The 22,867-nt window shown below is 35.3% G+C and overlaps 1 protein-coding gene across 5 annotated transcripts in view; it reads right to left on the bottom strand.

The window, feature by feature from the left end:
- LOC114282634 (cysteine synthase, chloroplastic/chromoplastic) overlaps nucleotides 1-19,823 on the bottom strand; it is a 55,489-nt gene extending 35,666 nt beyond the window's left edge. For all 5 annotated transcript variants that reach the window (XR_014335495.1, XM_082878206.1, XM_028225382.2 and 2 more), the window contains exons 1-3: nucleotides 19,481-19,823; nucleotides 16,603-16,712; nucleotides 1,526-1,583 (exon numbers count right to left, since the gene is read on the bottom strand). Coding sequence is in view for 4 of the 5 variants with exons in the window: in XM_082878206.1 (XP_082734332.1) it covers nucleotides 1,526-1,583; nucleotides 16,603-16,712; nucleotides 19,481-19,726 (414 nt within the window). In the remaining variant the exon portion in view is untranslated. The remainder of the gene's footprint in view (nucleotides 1-1,525; nucleotides 1,584-16,602; nucleotides 16,713-19,480) is intronic.
- Between the last annotated feature and the right edge of the window lie 3,044 nt (nucleotides 19,824-22,867).

Raw genomic sequence — 22,867 nt, forward strand, 5'->3', positions numbered from 1 at the left:
AACTTCGGAGAAGCCTAGAGAAGTCTTCGAACAACAAGCATGAATGCAGATGAAGGACTTCGAATGATCAAGGCCAGACCTAGGGTTTTGGATGTGGCTCTGATGCCATGTAAGTTTCTGAATAATTCTGTATATTCAACTGGTTAATAATACAAAGCTTACAACCAATATTTATAGGAATCCTAATCCTAATCTAGAATAGGAAATACAATCAATCCTATATTCATAATCAACCTAATTCCATAATTACATAGATTTCCATACTTACATAATATTCTTACAGTAAGTAGCAACAAATGGGCTCTAACTCTAGAATATGACCCTTGGTACTTGATGTTACAAAAATTACACTTAAATTTTGTATTACCACTTCCTCCTTTCCCATTTTTGACTAATTTTGTAACATAGCCCCAAAGAGGAGCATTTTCATCTCTAGATTGATCAATGGAATGAGCAAAAGAAGCACTTGCAAATGAACCTGAACTGCTTGATGAACTCATTTTTCCTATAATATAAAACCATTAAGCATTAAAAATAATATTTGTGAAATCTCTCACTTTGACATGTTATGATGTTATGCACTGTGATCATAATTTATTTTTAAAATCTTTCTTTTGGCTCATCAATTTGCTATTTTTATAGTGTGAGACCAAAGAAATAACAAGAGACCAAAGAAAAATTTCATAAACACAATAGATAAAGAACAACAACAACTAACATTACACAGAAAAGCACTTGAATTAAATCAAAATCAAGATAATACTCTACTACATTTACACAGATCAATAATCTCGTCCATCAAAATTGTTGATCTGCAAGGGCACCAAAAAAAAAAAAAGGGAAAGAGAGATGAAGAACACTCATCGGAGGGAAGACGAAGAAAGGAACAAAGAAGACGAAGACCAATTGCTGATCTGCAGAAAAAAAACGAAGGAACAAAGATGAAGACACGAAGACAAAGACGAAGAAACGAAAAAGAAGAAGAAGACGAAGACGAAGAAAAAGATGAAGAACACTCACTGGAGGGCTTCGTCTCATTGCATCGTCATCGTCGGAGGGCTTCGAAGTGAAGAGATGTTGCTGTTGCTGAAGAAGAAGACGAAGAAGACTACGCCGTTCTCTTTGCTATTGCTGAAGTGAAGAGATGTAAGAAGGGACAAAACCTAGATGTATATATTCTTAATATTACAAAACAACACTGTACTTTTTATTTTTTTTAATAAAGAACATAAATAAATTGCTCTGATACCCCTAATTCTCTTACAAATTTGATTTTTTGGGCATACCCGAAACGTACCATACGCGTACCCATGCCGTACCCATGACGTACCCGATTGAACCAAACGTACCAGACCCCCTTTTGCTGTACCCGGTGCGCGTACAGCCGTACAGGTATGCGTACTCGCACCCGGTAAGTACCTGGTACTCGTATGACACTATTTTTGGAGTACCCGTGCTTCATAGACTTTTATAGATTGTATGATGCAACCATTAATTTTTTTTTGGGTATTTATGGCTTTGTTACCTTTCCTGGTGTTATGAGACCTCTTTGCTCAGCATCAGTTATCATACTGTATCCTATCCTGAAACCCAAAAAAAAAAAAAAAAAAGACTAATCAACATATCATCAAATCTCATAAAAACTCAAGTAGGAAATTACTTACCAAAAAAAAAAAAAAATGGAAATCACTCAGAATTAAATTGATATGGGTGGCTTAGCCAACAGGTAAAGGCTTCTTGTTAGTGTTGTGCTAACTTGGGTTCGAGTCATGAAAACAATTTCTATAGAATGGGAGTACGGGTCCATATATCTGGCCCTTCTCAGACTCCACTTTAGCAGGGTCTTTGTGCACTTTTTTATTTATAATTAGATGGAATCAACAATATATGCTCCTTATGTGAGAATATTATTGTAATTATGGAAATATATCAATTAAGTTGATTGTATATTTTAGATTGATTGTGTGAATATTAGATTGATTGTATTGATTGTTAGGGGTGCAATTCGGACGGGTTTGGTCGGTCGGATTGGGAGGTTGTCCAAGCCCAACCCAGCCCAAGTTGTGCTGAGACATGCCCAGGCCCGAATTGTAATCCAAGATTGTCTGTCGAAGCCCGACTCGAGTTAAACCCGAATTGCCTGAGTTGCCTGAATTAGCCGAGTTGTAAATGATATTTTTTTTTTGTTTGTTGCATCTACACATTATTAAATTATTAAAATTTGACTCTATTTACAATTTTTTTAAATAGAAAATCATTAATACCATCAAAACAAATAATTTATATAATGTAAGAGAGATGCCGCTCTAGTAGTCTTCACAATTTATGAGTGAAAATAAAAAAAAGTAAGATTTTATGTTATTTGTATATATAATATATATTCAATATGATTTAATAATTTAAATTACTTAATATTATGTAATGGCTAAAATTTATAAGTATATTTAATATTTTTATATATCTATATATGTACAATTCGGGCTTCGGGTTACTCAGGTTGTTTGACGTTTTTTCCCAAACTCGTCCAAATTTAATTCGGGCTTCTGAATTTTTGCCCAATCCCATACCAAATTTAAAAAAATCTTATCCAAGTTCTAAAAAAATTCAAGTTGGGTTCGGGTTGCTCGAGTTGATCCCACCTAAGTTGCACCCCTATTGATTGTATATGGTTATTATTTTCTATTTTAGATTAGGTTTATGATTGCTATATATATCGGTTGTAATCTTTGTATTAGCAACAATTCAATATACTGAAATCATTCAGAAAGCTTACATGGTATCAGAGCTAAGTGCGAAACCCTAACAGAAATCGCAACTGGTTCTCTAGTTCTGAGCTTTAGTTCGATCGAGCCCTCTGATTCTGTTCTCTGGCTTCGATTGAGTTCATCCTCTGTTTCATCAAGTTTGTGTGACCCATCTGAGTTTGAATCAAGACCTATCAATTGCAACCGAACCCCTTTGAGTTTGGTTCGCGTCTAATTTGTGGTTGTCGACTATCGTCAATAGTGATTTTCCAGTTCAAAGTCTTTGGGTGATCTTTGGAGTCACGTTTCTCATCGGAATCTCGACTTTGGTTGTCGCTGGAGTTCCTACATCAGTTCAGTTGCCTCTCTGGTTCAACTTCATCGTGATCTCTCTCTCTTACTGTTTCTTGCATGTTCGCAACCTGGTTCCCTATCGTGACATCTCTCTCTCTCTTGTTCTCTCCGAGTCGTGACCTCGTTCTAACTCTCGCTTGTTCTGAGTCATGATCTGGGTGTTCCTCTTTGACTGTGACGTGGACTGACTACAAGTCTCTCTTATTCTTGTTTGGACCAAACAAGTTTTTAGATTATTACACTTTGATTACAACCATACAAATCTTGTGTTTATCTGGTTCTGGCATTCTTTGGGTTTATTACTTTTTAACCCATCAGTTTGTGGTTTATTACACTTCAATCCATCAATTCTCTTTTCGGTCTCTAGTTCATACCAATGTCAAAGGCTAAGCCCTTGTTTAGCATCCCCTAAAAAAGATAAAAAGCCAAAAATTCAATGAAAAAGAAAAAAATTTGACACTATTCACAATGTTTGGGCGGGAAAAAAAGGTTGAATACTTAGAGGGCAAAAAGATAGAATTGCCCTTGCTTTTGTCCTGTCATCTTAGAATACACAAATTTAAAGGATAGCTAGGGCTTACAGAGGGTCTCACCTCAACATCTCCTCTCCTTCTCCCCTCAACATCTCCTCTCCTTCTCCAAACACAAGCGTAAACACTCCTTGTTGAAGCCACTGACAATCAGTCACGCTCACATCGTCGACTGCCGGAGCTCCGCCACAACCTCCCCTTACAGCATCACCAAAGGCATCCCAACACGCCAGCACGTCACACCAGTAGCAGACGGGAAGGACCAGCCGGCATCCAGATCTGCACCACCGTTGACCAGATCTTCACCATTTTACCCCCCAAAGTAGAAGGTAACATCTCTTCTAGTCCAATATTTTTGCCTATGTCAAAAATTCGTACGTTTCCCCTTTTTGCACAAATTGTTTACCTTTTTTTTGGCTTCCATACTTCGGATATTCACATTGGCATATGAATTTGTGTTTGCATTTTTATGGGTTTTTCAAATTTTAGGCCAACTTGGTATTGTCTCTGTTTTTATGTCTCTCCTTTTTTCCCCTGGTTTGTTGGTTTGTTGGATGAAATTTATCTTATATCTAACTAATATGTTTATGGTTTATAGTTTCACATGACTCTGAAGAAACAATGAAGAAATAAACTTCATTTTGTAGTTGAGGATCTTGTTTTCGAGTAGGATTATGTTTATATACCATATTCACATTTGAGAAGGTGTTTTTTTTTTTTTTTTGGTGGTATTTTACATTTACAGCATAAGGGTAGTACTTTCTTTTGAAAAGAAAAAAAAATGCTTCAATTCGATAGGAAAAATTACTAATTCAAAGAAAAAGAAAGTAAAGATTTGCATTTTGATAGTGCTTCTTCAAAACAAGTTACAAACAACATTAGCAATGGATTTCTTTTTAACCAATCTTGAATACAAAACATGCTCAAGTTAAAATAAAAATTATAGATTAGGGTCTTGCTTTCATTGCTAAATTTTATTGCTTCTTTGATATAGTGATAGGGTCTTACTTCTTGGTGTTAAGCTATGGTATGCTACTATGTGCCTGGAAAATCATTGATTGAAGACCTGGTGTGTCCCATTTTGTAGATAAAGTGTATTCAATGCACTGGATTAGATTAATTAAGTCATTAATTTATATAACATCTCAGAAATGAGGAAAACCGTTGTCACTTTCCTCTGAAATGCATGCAAATTGGACACCAATGCATTCAAGGACGCTAGTATCCAACTGATAGATGGTCACAAAGGATTTAGCCTTTGTTAATTATAGATATTAAGTGACATATTTTTAGATACATGAAAATTTATCTTTTATAGATGTTAATTACATTTGTAAAATTTTGAACATTTTAGCCAAAAATATTATCTTATGCATCAATTGTTATGGCTTGAGGACCCAAAAGAATCATGGGCAGACAGAAAACTTATAAATACATGAAGAGGGAAAATGACATGAAGAAAGGTGCATTGAGTGGTACCTCTTGCTGCTTGCTTTATTTTGTTAATTACAAAAAGGGTTGTGCTCTAGTTAAATCACATGATAACATGCTTTTTAATGGTTACTAATTGCGATTTACCTTTAAAATGTATTGGAACAAATGTGGAAAAGTATAAAACTGTTATTCACAATAAAATGCACATTTCATTTTACAAAGTCAAATATGTTGATACTAGACAGGATGAAAAGTAATGAGACTATTATTTTTTAAAATATGATTACGAATTACTTATAAGAAATTCAACCAAACAAACAGTATTGAATGAAATATACATGGAAATCCACAAATGTCTAAAAGCATTTTGGCCACTAAAAGAACCAAACAGATCATAATGCATTTGTGAGGTTAATGACACATGATGTTTAATGAATGAAACAACAAGGTAGGTATGAGGGGAGGCATTCATGCATGGTTTCCCTAATTTTGCACACATACACTAGGTCCACACAATGCCAAATTTTTTGAAAGATAACTTGTAAACCGTGTCCATGTTATGCCATTTCATTGTTTTCATCTATGGTTGTTCCCAAAACAGACCATGGCTTTGTTTGTGTCCTCTGCCACGTCTACGCATATAACACCCTTTTGTGCATGTGGCTTTGGCCCGTGTGTTGTGAAGATTTAAATATTTTCTAGAAATCCGAGTCGTGCCTACTACCAATGCCCTCATGCAATGGTGAGTATTCACATGAAAGTGCATTTACATGTTTTCAAACTACACTAATACATGTGTCTATTCAGCCATGTCGTTCTTGGATTGGATGGAGTGATGAATATGGCCAAACATCCGTGCCTGACACTCAAAACTCAGTTATGGACATGGTCTTCTAGTTAAAGGCTGACATCCTCAACCTGCAGCACTCTTTGCATCTCCTTCAAATTGTGACGTTTGTCTTGTGTGTTGTTGTTGTAATGTTGTTGTTTCATAGTTGATTTGCTTCGGTTGGTAGGTTGTATGTAGTTGCCAAGTGGTACTTTTGTTTTTTTTCGAACTGACTACAATGTCTAGTATGTCATTTTCTTACGGTTAAGCAATATTCTATTGTTCAGTCTTCTGTTATATGCTTGTTCATCATGTTGCCATGTTATGTATATGCATGTTACGTTTAACATGATTTTTTGCACCTATACCACAATTATTGCTGCACTGCAGTAGCCACATGGACCACTCCCGAATGCAGTCTATGCCTTCAAAAAATTTGCATAAGCAGGGTAGTAGTTAGCCTCAGCCTCAGCCTCAGCCTCAGCCACGGCCACAGTCTGCATTTGTGCACAAAGCAGTTTGGGACTCCGACGCAGTGCGACTTTTCTTGAAACTTGTTGTGAAGGAGTTGGAATCCAGTTACAAGGGCAGCGTCCATACGATGACAATGCACGGCTACAAGGCTGTGTCCAAGGCTTTCCAGGGGCATACGAATAGGTCCCATAAGGTGAAGCAACTGCAAAACAGGTACAACTTGCTAAAAAAGGATTAGCAGTCGTGGTCACACCTTATGGACACAAGGCACGGCCCAACCAGCATAAGTTACAACGAAAAAACCGGTTTGATACAAGCATCCGACGAATGGTGGGCCAAATATGAGAAGGTAACATTTCCATGTCTTATTATTTTGCTAGAAGCACAATTCCATGTCTTTTTATCTGCTCTTGAGATTGAATCATTTAGTATACTCATAGCAGAGGAAAAATCTTCATAACATTGTTATTTCTGATTAAAATTATGATGCTTAATCTTCATATTCAGTTTGGGCCACATTTATTGTGTTAATATGCTTATTTCTCTGCATATTCATATTCATATTCATATTCGTATTGAGTATAATTTTCATCTGTCATACTGGATTTTGTTTGTTTGATCCTCGTTTGTTGCTTTTGTTGGTTTTTTTTTTTTTTTTTCTTTTCAATAAGAGAATAGTATTGAGTATAATCAATCTGGGAGTTAAAGATGTTTTTAATAAAACAAAAAAACTTCCTCAAAACATGAATTTGATTGCTGTTATTTTTGTTATAACCAGTGACATCGTATGCATTCATTATGGAAGTATAATGAATGCATACCTCGAATGCAAACCCTAATCATCCCCTGATTTCGATCCAACCCTCCACTCTCTCACCATTCACAAAAAATTCCAGGTAAATTATATATATATCAATTTGTATGTGTATTGTCGGGTTGTCTCGATTTGGTAGTTGAGAAAACGAAGGAAACATAGAAGGAAACCAAATTCTCGATCTTATTATTTTTATTAAAGAGATAACATCATTACAAATTTCCTTGTTGGAATTCTAGATTTCTAGGCACCCAAATGAGAAGATACCAAAGCCTGAAAATGTTTAAATTTATTTATTTCCCAATACGATTATCAGTGTAATGCTATGCTAATACTCATTCAAATGTATTGAAAATGAAAGGGTTTTTATAAACATTGTTGTTTGTAGAGTAGTTCAGAATATGGGGTTGTAACTTCTAGATGTTCATCCTTGTACTCTGTGACTGTCATTTTCTTAGCAACCAAATGGAGCATCAAAAGATGGGTCTCACCAATTTTTATTCCTACACTTTAAAATTGACTTATTCTAATAGTTATCTGTTCAAATGTACTTAAATTTGAATGTTGTTATCTATAATGCTCTTTCTAGAGTATCTATGCATTTGGGTTTATAAATGTTTATTCATTTACTTTCTTACTATTACTTTGGTTGCTGTTAAAACCAAAGTAAAACAAAATAGATTGTGATTTATTCATTTACTTTCTTACTATTACTTCCATGTCTTTGTTTTTTTTTTTTTCTTTTGAGATTGACAAGAATGCTTTGAAGTTCAAAACGAAACTGTTGGAGCACGTGGAACTTATGCGAAGGGTGTACAAAGGTGCCACGACAATTGGAAAATTTGCATGAACGCCCGGTGCTGATTTCAAACTACTCCCAATGGATGACGTGCCTTCACCTATGGATGAAAAAGGTTGTGAGGACAGCAGCGGTCTGCCCTCTTTCCAGCCTGCCTAGCACATTGTGGAGGACTGTTACGCGCCTGTGGAATAGACTCCTATGACAGAACGTGCTGCGTCGTCAACAATTCACGTTGATGACACACCTACGAGTGGCGCGACCAAACGCAAAATTCCAACCACAAAACAGGGACAGCGAAAAAAAGGGTAGAGCGAGGGAGTTTCAAAGTTGGCGAGTAGCATGGAAAACCTTGCGTCCTCAGTCAAATCACAACAATGTGAGGTCCGAGTGCATCATGATTACGGAAATTCGACGCAGGAGGTGATTGGTTAGTGCCTCGCAAGGTTGTACTCCTTGCACGCTATTTATCCGGAAGACCCACTAATACCTTTCGCTGTTTCGCTAATGGATAACCCGGAAAATCAAGCCATATTTTTGCAGCTTCCGACGGACGAGGCGGTCATTAGTTGGCTGCAAATCAAGTACTCCCAAAATTCTGGTGGCCCATTCGTGCCAACGCATGGATTCGAAATAGGGGGCTAGTTTTGAGGACACGTTCCACTTCATAGTTACTGAAGTTTCAATATAAACAAACATATCTGCCTTTGAATTTGTTTGGTCTTTTTTTTTTTTCCTCCCTAAATACTGTGACGTTTACAAAAATTTCGGTTTGGTTAATGCATTTTGGTTTGGTTTATGCATTTCGGTTTGGTTTATGATGCTGAAGTTTAATTGTTTTTTTTTTTTTTTTTGCTAGCAGTTCATACGCTCTTCATATTTCAACATTGAAGTTGTTGACATTATGGTGGAAAAATATATATATAAAAAAAAAGAAGTTTGAAAACAAGGTTAATGACACACCTAAAAAATTATACAAAATACTAATACAACATATGGTGATTATTTTGTAAAATAAATATTCACACATGCGTAACAGATTATTCATCATTCCTTTTTTGTGTGCTTCGTATAGGTAACATGGCGAATGAAGCCAGTCCTAGTAACATCTACGGAAATGCAAGGTTACGGGAAGCAATCGATGAAATTGCGAGATAAATGGTGTTACAAACTCATCACAACTTGCTAGAAGCGTGAAACAGTGCGGCAACGTATTATTACTACCATTACTACAAAGTCCTGCGAAATACATCAATATTGTCGGGACGTTTATGGATGTATGAGTTGTTTAACGGCCACCCGGGCCAGTTTGAAGATGCCGTCAGTATGCCCCGACTAGTCTTCTTGTTGTTGTGCAACACTTTTCACGATTTTGGGTTGACAGTGCCGCAGCGGGAGCATGGGGTGCCGCTAGAAGACAAGGTAGCGAGTTTCATTTCTATTTTGCAGGGAATTTCTTGGAGAACTTGCAAGAACGGTTTAAACACTCAAAGGAGACATTTTCACGGCATTTCCACGAGGTTTTGCAAGCTATGATACCATTTACGTCAATTCATAGTAGGAGTCTTGCGCCGGAGCAAGTCCAACAAGGGGGCCATCCACATTTACGGTTGAAGCGGCAGTATCGGCCATTCAAGGTGACGCCATGTATCAATTTTGGTGCCTACAGTTATTCATAAAATCTGGAATTTTTAATTTACATTTTGTAAAATGCTTGCGTCGCGTAGGACTACATTGGTGCACTGGACGTCACGCACGTGATGGCCTGTGTCTCTCAATACGCCACTTTGTACTATGGCCGGAAGGCGTGCCAATGCAAAATATTATTGTCGTTTGTAACTTTGATTTGTGCTTCACATTTGTGTCCTCCAGTTAGGATGGGAGCATGCACGACAACAGGGTGTTGCACTATGTCACAACTGAGCCTAAACATTGATTCCCACACCCTATGCTTGATAACATATTCCCTCTTGTCCGACTTGTTTACGTGGACCACTGTGTTACTTTTACGTAGATTATTTGTGATTAACAAATAAAATGCATAGCAGCACCATGAAAATATATATATATTAAATTATAATTAGTCTTAACTATATTAGGAAAATTATGTAATAACTGTTATAAACATACCTAAGAAAAGCAACGTAGGTATTGACCCTTTTTTTAAGTCGTGATATTTGACAATGTATTTTTTAAAATATAAAAAATTAAGAGAGGTTATTGTAACAAAATGTATTTTGTTACAATCAAAAATAGATTTTCTCGGTTTTCAAAATTATTCCAAAAAAGTAGCAGTACAAGCTAACAAACAAAATAATATATTTATAAAGTATGAATAATACACAAAATTATATTGCTCCATCATACATTGTTATTTCGAAAAGTACAGGGAATCTCTTCAATAAAATAACATATTTTTTTTGTTACGTCATATGTTACTGTGATATTTTTTATTGAATTATGAGCATAAGTTAGTAGGTAAGAGTAAAATTTTCAAATATGAAGGCCAAAAGGAGAAAACAACAAAAAGTCGTTATATGATATTATGAAACTACCATTTCATATTAATAAGTTATATTTTTTAATATGTGCAGGAAAATACTATTTGGTCGATAGTGGCTACAGCAAACAGACAGGATATCTAGCCCCGTACAAGGGGTATAGATATCACCAAAATGCCCATCGGAACCGAATAGCACAGAATGAGTACAAACGGTTTAACAAGGCACATTCGTCCTTGCGTAGTTGTATAGAGCGGACATTCAGTGCTTGGAAGTCGAGGTGGGAGGCTTTACGGAGTATGCTGAAGTTAAAATTTTCCGATCAGGTGCCCTTTGTATGTGCGTTGATGGCGTTGCATAATTTCATACGCCGGAATAGTGAAACTAACAGAGTCACGCTGAATATCTCAGATGACGACGAATACGTGGCGCCGCAAATGCCTGACCACCCCGAATACATCCAAGTTGCGATATCATGGAGCCAGGGGACTCAGATCCTGAAATGGCCACTATAAGAGCGAATATTACATACGCACTGCTACAACAAGCGCAGGTGTAAGGCCAAAGCATTTGTTGCTGTGGCGGGTGTTATCTTCGCTGTATGTTGTATAAAATTTATGTATGTTGTTGAAAAAAATTGTATTACATCATCATAGTTACAAGGATACTATTTGTTATACAAAATTATCAACAACCAAAAATAATATTGTAATTATCAACAACATTCAAATTCGTAAACACGTCAGGGTTATAACATTGTAATTGTATTTTTAAATTTATGAGATAATAAAAATGATTATAAAAAAAAAACTTTTGCTAAGTTTGCATTTCTATGTTATAAATTTGGAATTTTTTTTTCACTGTCATTAGTAACATTATTGAAATAATTTGTAAACTTATAATATTATTGTTCATCACCACAAATGAACATAGAAAATATGAAAGAAGTATGTGATATTTCACGTGACTACTATAGTAATGCATTTGTAGCGTGAAGTCTCATCTTCTGCCAAATATGAAAAAGACAAAAAAACAAAATCGCACAAATGTATGAGATATTGAAAACATTATAGCATAGTGCAACCCCAAAAAATGCTTTTTTTTCTTGACTAACAATAGAACATCACTCGTTTTTGTTTAATTTGTCGCATTTTAATTTTTTTCGGCTTTTTTTTTATAATTTATTTATTTATTTTTGGTTTGCTATTTCCCCTCCCCCCATATTGTAGACCTTGTACTACTGGGCTGCCACCATTATGGTCTTGTTGAATTCAACACAACAATATATGTATTCAACAACAGTGCACAGATCACAGGTGGAAAGAAAAAATTAAAAAAAAAATTATATGAATAAGGGACAGGTGCACCAGTAGCATAATGCCACCATTATGGTTTTGTAGAAATCGACACAACAATGCATGTACCCAACAACAGTGCACAAATCACGAGTGAAAAGAAAAAATGTTTTTTTAAAAAAGAAAGAAAAAAACAACAACAACAACAACAACAACAAAGCCAGTGCCAGTGCCAGTGCCAGTGCAAGTGCAGCTTAGTGCACTCAAAACAGACCATGACAACCGTACTGACATGCACGGAAAGCATGTTACTACTGAGAGGGGGTAAGAAGGTAATTTTGGCATTTCATACAATATTTTAATACACATTTTTTCGTTAAAAATCAAAAAGTTATCCCAAACAATTATCTTTTCTTCCTCTACTTTTTTAGCCAAAAAGTCAAAAAGTGCACTTATATAGTTCATCCCAAACAACCTTTAAGATTATTAGGCCTACAAATAGGCCACTGGCTTCAGATCTGTGTGCTTTCTGCCATCAAAAAGGTCATTGGAAGTATCGTCGTCCCAAAAAGGGATGTCTATCTGCTTCGCCTGTGTCTGTCTCATCTTCTCAGCAGTTTGCGATCCAGTTCTGCACCTCTCCTTTAAGTACCATTCGGCCTCCTGCCGGTTCTACTATATTTGCTCCAGCTCTTGATCCAGACTTGGCTTCCTTGAGTGCTCAGATTAGTCAGTTTCAGCATACACTGTCTACCTCTCAGCCATCCTCGTCTGCCTTCATTGTTTCCTCTCCTCATTCAAGTTTGCTTGGGTCTCCTTCTAGTATCTCTTCATCTGTCCGGATATTTGACTCTAGTGCCTCTCATCATATGACTCCCCATCTCTTCTTAGTTCAAAATTGTACTCCTCTTCTCTTTCATATTACTGTTAATACTGCTAATGGGTTTGGTATGTCTGTGATATCTGTTGGGTCAGTCCTATCGTCTGCTATGTCTGTTGTCTCTATTCCATCTGTTCTATATGTTCTTCAGTTATCTGTTAGTTTATTATCTATCAGTCAGCTTGATGCCTCTGGTTTTGATGTTATATTTTTTTTCTTCTATCTGTACTGTGCAAGATCAGATGTCCAAGTAGCAGATTAGGACTGGTAGTAAAGTTGGAGATCTTTATGTGGTGGAGAGTTTGAATCTGTCTCTAGCAACCTCTCCGACTGCTTTTTCCTCTTTTCAGTTAGATTCTCTGTCCAGTCCTTTCTACTTGTGACATTCTAGATTAGAACATTTGTCTGCTGACTGCTTACAATCTTTAGCTCAATTAGGTATATTGGTAAAGTTTCTCCTAGTGAACTTACTGAATGTCGGGGGGTGTAAACTTGTCAAAATGACAACATTACCTTTTCGTAAAAGTACTTCTATATATGATACACAGTTTTCTTTAGTTTATACTGATGTTTGGTGCCCTTCTCCTGTTCTCACCAAAGGGGGTTCTGCATACTATGTGTCATTTGTTGACGACTGCACTCGTTATACTTGGATTTATCTTATGACTCATAAGTCCGACTTCTATTAGATATATTGTACCTTTCAATCTATGATTACTACTTAGTTTGAGTCTACAATTAAAGTGTTATAGTCTGACTTGGGTGGGAAATATTTAAAAAATGAGTTCTGTGAGTATTTGGCCAATTTGGGTACCATTCACCAAACTTCCTGTACAGATATACCAGTCCAAAATGGTCGAGCCGAATGTAAACACCGTTATCTCCTTGAGATTGCTAGGTCTCTTTTTCTCTCTGTCTCAATTCCGGCTCCGTTTTAGGGAGAGGCAGTTCTTACTACTACTTTTCTTCTCAATTGCATGCCTACTCCGTTTCTTTCTAGTCAGTTTCCTTATGAGGCTTTGTTCTCTTAAATTTCTAATTACTCCCTCCTTCGTGTGTTTGGGTCTGCCTGTTTTGTCCTTCTTCCCCACAAAGATCGAACCAAACTTAGTACCCGGTCTGTCCTCTGTGTCTTTTTGGGTTATAGTCCTACTTAGAAAGGCTATCGGTGTTATGATCCTGTTTCCTGTCGTCTTTATGCCTCCCGTCATATTTCTTTTCTCGAACGTTTGCCTTATTTTCAGCTTCCTCTTATCACTGCTTCAGTTTTCAAGGCGGATTTGGTTCATATGGATCCATTTCCTTTTGAGGTCCCTCCTAATGAGTACATCTCTACTGTTCTCCCTGAACTTGTTCCTTTTTCTCCTCCTTCTCCCCAGCCTGCTTCTTCTCCTCCTCCTCCGCTGTTAATTTATTCTCGTCGCCAAGCTCTCTCTCCACTAGTTGTATCTGCCCATATTGCTGATCCTTCTGCTTCTGACGACTCTGATACTGCTGCACACCGATATCCTACTCAGGTGTGTCATCCTCCAAACATGTTGGGTTGGTTTAATACATGTTTTTCTGCTTCCTATCGTACTTTTTTGTCCGCTATTCATTCTTTTTCAGAACCTCAGTCTTACAAGGAGGCCTTTCAGGATCCCAATTAGGTTCGAGCTATGGAGGATAAGTTGTTTGCCTTGTTGAAGACTAACACTTGGGCATTGGTCTCGTTGTCTGCTGGCAAGAATCTAGTTAATTACAAATGAGTCTATAAAGTCAAGACTCATTCTGATGGTTCTCTCAAGCGATACAAAGCTCGCCTAGTTGCCAAGGGTTTTTCACAGGAGTATGGTATTGATTATAAGGAGACCTTTGCTCTTCTTGCCAAGATGACTATACTTTGATCTCTGTTGCCAAGATGACTACTGTTTGTACTTTGATCTTTGTCACTGCTGTTCCTTCTTGGCCTCTTTATCAGATTGAAGATAAAAATGCTTTTCTTAATAGCCATCTCATACAGGAGGTTTACATGCGTCCTCCCCTTGGCCTTCATCATTTCTTTGGACAAGTTTGTTGCCTTCGGCGTGCTCTGTTTGGTCTGAAGCAGTCTTTTCGTGCTTGGAATGATTGCCTTTAAACTGTTGTTACTGCGCTTGGGTTTCATCCTTGTGCTCATGACTCTACTTTATTTCTTCTCCACACCTCTGTTGGATTTGTTGCCTTATTACTGTATGTGGATGATATGATCATCACTAGCTCTGACTCTTTTGCTATCTCTGAGGTCAAACAACATCTTTTCCGCACCTTTGAAATGAGGATCTGGGCCCCTTGCGGTATTTTTTTAGTATTGATGTTGCTTCTTCTCCCAAGGGCTACTTTCTATCTCAGGCTAAGTATGCCAAAGAGGTTATTCATCGTGCCGATCTTACTGACACTGAGATTTTTAATACACCCATTGAGCTTAATGTGAAGCTCACTACTACTGATGGTGTTCTTCTAGATGATATTACTTTATATTGAGAGCTCGTGGGTTGCTTAGTTTATCTTACTCGCTATAATCTTGACTATGCTATTCATGTGGTTAATCAGTTCGTTTCTACTTCTCGTTCTACACATTGGGCTACTTTGGTTCGGATTCTTCGCTATCTCCGGGGTACTATATTTCAGGGTTTACTGTTATCTTCTACTTTCTCTTTGGATGTGGTGGCTTACGCTAATTTTAATTGGGTTGGTGATGTCACTGATCGCAAGTCTACTTCTGGCTTCTGCATATTTCTTGGTGATTCCTTGTTGAAAGAGCAAGAAACATACTATTGTTGCGCGTTCCATTACCGAGACTGAGTACCATGCTATGACTTATGCCACTACTGAGATTGTTTGGCTTTGTTGTCTCTTAACTGATTTGGGTGTCTCTCAATCTTCTCTGACCTCCCTTTACTGTGACAACTGTAGTGCTATTCAGATTGCACATAACACTGTCTTTTATGAGCGGACGAAGCACATTGAGATTGATTGTTATTTTGTACGTCAGCATCTACAGTCTGGCCCCATCTCGCTTCCTTTTGTCTCTTCGGCATTACAACTTGTTGATTTCTTTACGAAGACTCATACTACTGCTCGCTTTCAGTTTCTTCTTGGAAAACTCTCAGTATTTTCTTCTAAAACACCTTGAGTTTGAACGGGGTGTGAGAATGTTACTGTAATTATGGAAATATATCAATTAGGTTGATTGTATATTTTGGATTGATTGTATAAGATTATTATTTCCTATTTCAAATTAGGTTTGGGATTGCTATATATATCGGTTGTAATCTTTGTATTAGCAACAATTCAATATATTGAAATCATTCAGAAAGCTTACACCTTACTAGCAGCATGATAGCATCATTATTCAAAAACAATTGAATAAGGAGCGAATGTTCCATAAAACACGTAAGCAACCACATAACAACCAGAAACATGTGCCGTTCTATAAGGAAAATGGTACAGAAACATAATTTTTGTCCAAAATATCAATCCATAATATTGTGGTAGTGGTATTTTTTAAATTATGAGCATAATGGAGGATATTTTAATTTGTAATGAAAGGACAACAAAATGCCACATCATTCCATACAAAGTTATGTTTGTATAGCATTACTTATTCTATAATTATATACTTTACCAAGACCATTATGATTTTCATACTCAGTTTGATAATATATATATACTATATGGGTTCATAACCTTTTTCATAGGTAAGTTTTAAATTATTACTACAATCCAATGTATGGCTAATTTACACTGGTGCAAGAACCATTAGCTAACATAAGATAATAATGATCCATCAAATACAAAAACTTAGGTGGTATATATAGCAAATTCCAAAATAGGGCCCAAAATCATCTGATTGCAAAAAGAAACATGCAAGATATGTACACAAGCTTTTAGTTTTTTGACTTGCACATATGGCTGGAAATGTCTTACCTGTCCTTGACACTGCAACATGGCTCCATGATCTCAAGTTTAGCAGCTATGTTTGCAACAGATCCCTTTACAATATTATTCAAATACACCATCGGAGTTTTTCCAATAAGCTGTCACCAAGCAACCAATGATGGAAAAATAAATATAGACACTATGATAGTTTTTATCCATTTAATATACATAATCCCAGTCCAAGTTGACCTTGACCAACACTAAACTTATTACTGAAAACAGTTTGTAAGATCATTGAAAAAGCAACATTTCAAATCCTAAAATGGGAAAACTTTAATATTAGCGCATTAGCAATGATATTTTGCACTATGAATACACATCATATTTCCCATGAGTTATTCTGAACAAAAATTTGACTTTAACAAAATGCTTGCATACATATAAACTTAGACTTATTGGCAACAAATTCCTATCACTTTTTTATTACTTCCTTGAACCACATAATAGTCATAGCCCGTAACTTCCACAAACATAGGAGGTGGTGACCTTACGGGGGAACATACATGGAACGCAAAGAGTTTATCATCCTAATTCACATGAATTTATCATCGATTAATTGAGCCACCTCAACCATTGACATGATTACAAAATTAAAATATATGCTTGAGGTGGCTCAATTAAAATTTTAAAGACAGAATAAAATTTTAAAGCATTTTTTAAATAAAATTTTAACTAGATAGGGTTTTACTAATTTATAATACTTATAGGCTTATATTTTATTTTTGTAATCATTTCCGGAACTTAATAGGCTTGATTTAATAGTTTAGAGACTTAATACATTTAATCAATAGTTTAGGGACTAAATAGACTTTAATCTATATACTTTAGGGACTAAATAGACTCAATCAATAGTTTAGGGACTAAATAGATAATTTGACGATAGTTGAGGGGTATAAAGTGTAATAAATCCTATTATTATTGATATCTACTCTATTTCATTTGATTTATACTTATGAGCTAGATGGATTTTTTTACTGCATGTGAATCGATTGTGTGATGGGACTTAAGGCTTGATTTGGTTTGGTATGTGAATTGATTGTGTATATGCATCAAATTGACACCCCCCCCTTTTTCTTTTCCTTTTTTTTTTTTTTTTTTTAAATTAGTTCTACCAGATGAAATAAGGTTGTTGTGCAATCAATTTTAAGATATGACAACTGGAAGAGGTCAATTGTAAAAATGCATGTATTTTTGTTAAAATTAATAATAGTACGACTATATTACAATATGATTTTAATCATGATTTGAGAAGTTTAAATTAAATAAATAAAAAAACAAAAAAAAAAACAACAACAACTTTTGACATAATACATAAAGTGGTGATCCCAAGATTTGAATCCATAACTTCAAAATTATTAGGCCAAGTCTTAACCATTGAACCAATTGTCACTCCTTTTGAAAAGTTTAAATTAGTTTGGTAAATATTGATTAATGTAAATTTTCTATAGAATTTGCATAATTCAAATTTTTGAGTGTCACCACTCACAAAAATTCCTGGCGTCGTCACTAAAAACAACTAAACAGGGGTGGACAGAATTTAACAACTAAACAGGGGTGGACAAAATTTTCACATTTGTCACACTTACACATCAGAATATACTTCTATGGTTTCTATCAAACTATGTCACAGTAACAAGAATTCCAATTCAAGTCTACAGCTTCACCTACCAATTGCTTGACCATATATTTTTCCATCATTACATTAAGAATTGACCTTAGCAAAATTAACAAAATACCCAAAAAAAATTCAGAATCATAAACATGCAACAAATTTTCTTTTTCTAAACAATGAGAGCACCTCCAATGGTGAGTTACATGACTTGATATTGCTATATTCTGCCTTGAAACTTTAGAATTTTTGCTCGAATGGTAAGGTATATGTCTTGTTATATATTACCTATAAATAAACATTTGGGTCAAATATAGCTCAAGGTTTACCTATAGGTAAAATTTTTATGTCTACATCTCCCCTCTATATGTATTTTGATTTGGCATTTTGGGACAAAAAGTGAAATTTTTTGCATTGTACCATTATAACATTACTAAAATAAAATATTTTAACACTATTATTGCTAAATTGTATAAATAACTAGTTTTTTATCTATCCAACCATTGGAAGCCACTTCAAATTCAAATTATAAAAATAATAACCACTGCCCAATTTAGAAGGATTGTTCTCAACAACACCATTAATGATGAGAAATTTTCTCGTGAGTGAGAAATGGTGAGAAAGAGAATTCTATTAATGCTGTGTTTGGTTGGGGGACTTGGGAAGAGATTTGGAAAGGAAAAGAAAAAAGGCGTGTAAAACTAGGTGAAATATAGGCATGTTTTATTCACATTTCACCTACTTTTTTCATTTTTTTTTCCAAATCCCTCCTCAAATCTCCTAACCAAACACAGCATAAGTCTATTTCATTTCTTACCAAAATTGTGAGATTTGATGAGAAACAAGTTGATTGGTTATAAAATATTTATAATATCAAGTTTTTTACAAAGAAATATGCCTCTCTCACGTGCTTTCTTACTCATGCAAAAATAATGGTAAGAAAACGCAATATTTTTTTATTTTTTATTTTCTCACTAAACCACACCCTTACGACCCAAACGGATTTCTTCACTTGACTAGCATGCTAACACCACTAAAACCGTTCTAAGCATTCCGAAATTCGATAAGATAGCCAACTCATAATTGAAATTGAAAAAATGAAGCCACCTTGTGTAACTTCCATCAAATCTTCAGTAAGACAAGTCAATTTAATTGAAAACTAACCAATTCACAATCAAAATTTGAAGAAATAACAACTACCAACAATAAAATTATTGTGTAGTGAACTAGAGTGAAAAAGAGTAAAGAGTGTGAGACCTGAGTAACATCTTCGGCAATATTAAGGCCTTCAATCTGAGTTTGGGGCGTCACAGACACAGCTTTGCAGACAATGGGAAAACAAACTCTCCCGGAATTGTCGAGACTCAGAGAACTGAACCCAACACCACACCGATTCGAAAACCGAATTTCTGGGCACAGCTCGGAATTGGAATTGGAATTGGAAATGAACTTGTACTTGGACTTGTAGAGAGGCCTCAAGGGATTGTTGATCAAAGAAGCCATTGATGTGTGTTCTGCTGTCACACACTCTCTCTCTCTCTCTCTCTCTTATCTCCAAATACCAACTATTTATCAACCCAACAAAGTATTTATCGTTACGTGTTCAAGTGTTGTCATAAATACCAACTATTTATCAAGGCAACAAGCTAACTATTTATCGTTACGTGTGCAAGTGGATATGGATACGTATCGTTACGTGTGCAAGTGGATATGGATACGTAGTTGTCATAAATATATATATATATATAAATTATTTTATAAAATTATATAAGTTATTATAAATATATATAAATTAATTTACAAAAATTTTAAAAATCATAATTTACGTATATTTATAAAAATTTGTGTGATTTTATGAGATATTTATGCATAATTATAAGAATTTATATAAATATATATGATATGCACCTTACATATTATCATTACTTCTAGGTATATTTTTATCATTTTTTAAGATATTTTAATATTTCAGTTGAAAAGAAAAAGAGATTTTAATATTTCAACGAATGATGTTGGAAGACAACACTTTTGCATTGAAAAGTTGGTTATTTTAGTTAGTTATTTGGCTTTTTAATTATTTTAATTTGGTTAAAAAATTTGTGTTTTGGAAGGAAGTTTACTTTTTTTATAGTTGATTTGATAGTTTTCAGAAAAAAAAATTAAATGATTATAAGTTAGATAAAACATTTTATTTTATTGACTATTTTGATCTATTTTATCTTTTATTAAGTTATTTTAACTCAACCCCTTTTCTAAATAAGGACTTTTGCGTACAATTTAGGATAACAAATGAGACTAAGAAATTGTTTAAAAAGTGCTAAATTAATATATATTTTTTTGACTTTCACCTTGCAATTTTATGTACCTTGCATATTATCATTACATGTGGACATATTTTTGTCATTTTTTAAGATATTTTAATTTGTCAGCTCAAAAGAAAAGATATTTTAATAGTTGGACGAATGATGTTGGAAGAAGACAGTTTTGGGGCATTTCCCTAACTAAGTTAAAATATTAATTTAATTTCTAAACTAAATCTTGAAAGGATTTTTAAAATAGATTAAAACGTGGTTTACAATCACGCTTTCAATGTGTGTGTGTCTGTCTCGCGTGAAAATTGAAAAGTCTTAAAAGTATGGTTACAAAACGCGCTTTCGATTAAGAAAGCGCGGTTACAAAAGACGCTTTTAATTAATTTTTTTTTATTCTGAAATCGCTGTTCTGAACCACGCTTTTATCAAAAAAAAAAATTCTTCTGAAATCGCTATTTTGAACCACGCTTTTATCCAACAAATTTTTTCATCTGAAATCGCTATTCTGAACCACGCTTTTACAAAAAAAAATTTCTTCTAAAATCGCTGTTCTGAACCACATTTTTTGGCAAAATTTTTTTCCATTAAGTAAAATCGTGGTTCACAACCACGCTTTTAAAACTTATATATAATCTCTCCAGTCCCGTGTTTTGCATTCACGCTTATTACAGTTTCACTCTCTCGCTCTTACTGCTCTCTCTCTGTCTCTGTGCTCGAGCTCTCTCTGCTTCTCAGTACTGTCGGTACCTCTCTCTCGTTGGTATGGCTTCTGTCATCTACTTTAATGCGTTTTTTGTGTTTGTGAAAATGTGAATAAATTAGGGTTAGGGTTCATGAATGTGGGTATAATGTTGGTAGAATAGGGTTCATGAATGTGAAAATGTTGTGAAATCAGAAATAATAAATTAGGGTTAGGGTTTATATTTGTGAAATCTGTTTAGAAATCTGTTGAATGTGAAATATTAAATCTTAAATTAGGGTTAGGGATGTTGTTGTTCATCTAACGTACAGATGTATTTCAAGTATTGGTTTTATGAACCTGAAGTTTATGAAATAACTACATTTATAACTGCACATTTATTAGTTCATGACTTTCTTTATTGAATTGCAATGAGTTAATGAATGTTCTGGATTAATGAATGGATTAATGTATGTTGAATTATGTGAATACTTAAAACACATAAAACAGAACAGGTAGCTCGGTGAAAAGCTTCCCTTAACTGGAGACTCGTGAAATAGGGATCCTGTACGTAAAGAATTTCAATCTCCATCAGGAAAGAAGAAAGATTCGCCTTCTAATTCCTGGAAGCCCGTCAAAATGATGACTCTGTTAAGGAATGGGGGGTTGACATATAACTAAACTTGAGGGGCTGGACAAACAAGCTCAAAGCCAAGTGGTTGGTCCAGTTGGGGGACTAAATAAAGTTCATACAAACGAACTACTGCCTTGAACAACACATAAAACAGAACAGGTAGCTCGGTGAAAAGCTTCCCTTAACTAGGGCTCGTGAAATAGGGATCCTGTACGTAAAGAATTTCAATCTCCATCAGGAAAGAAGAAAGAGTCGCCTTCCAATTCCTGGAAGTCCAGTCAAAATGATGACTCTGTTAAGGAATGGGGGGTTGACAAATAACTAAACTTGGGGGGTTAGACAAACAAGCTCAAAGCCAAGTGGTTGGTCCAGTTGGGGGACTAATAAAGTTCATACAAACGAACGACCGCCTTGAACAACACATAAAACAGAACATGTAGCTCGGTGAAAAGCTTCCCTTAACTGGGGCTCGTGAAATAGGGATCCTGTACGTAAAGAATTTCAATCTCCATCAGGAAAGAAGAAAGAGTCGCCTTCAAATTCCTGGAAGTCTAGTCAAAATGATGACTCTGGTAAGGAATGGGGGGTTGATAGATAACTAAACTTGGGGGCTGGACAAACAAGCTCAAAGCCAAGTGGTTGGTCCAGTTGGGAAACTAAATTTAAAACCCAATTGGTTTTACTTGATTTGCTTGTGAAAATCACTATTTACAATTAATTATACACAAACAGATTGTTTTCTGCGCCTTTTTCAAGAAATCGACGATTCTCTTAAAATAGAATAGCAATCAACGCAAGGCCAAAAATGTAAGAAACTTGACTTGTACCCAAATGACAACAAATAATTCAAATAGTCATACTTTTCAATGAAATACATGAACGTTTGGTCGTAACAACGAATGATGCATAGCTAAGTGAAACACAACATTGCCTACATAAGCTTCATTTTCTATTACAGTCTCAATTCAGAAAGTCACATGGCAACAGTGAATTCACTGATTTACCTTACAGTGAGCATG

The sequence above is a fragment of the Camellia sinensis genome, chromosome 7 (assembly GCF_055761805.1).
Source record: "Camellia sinensis isolate YWXY chromosome 7, ASM5576180v1, whole genome shotgun sequence".
NCBI lineage: Eukaryota > Viridiplantae > Streptophyta > Magnoliopsida > Ericales > Theaceae > Camellia > Camellia sinensis.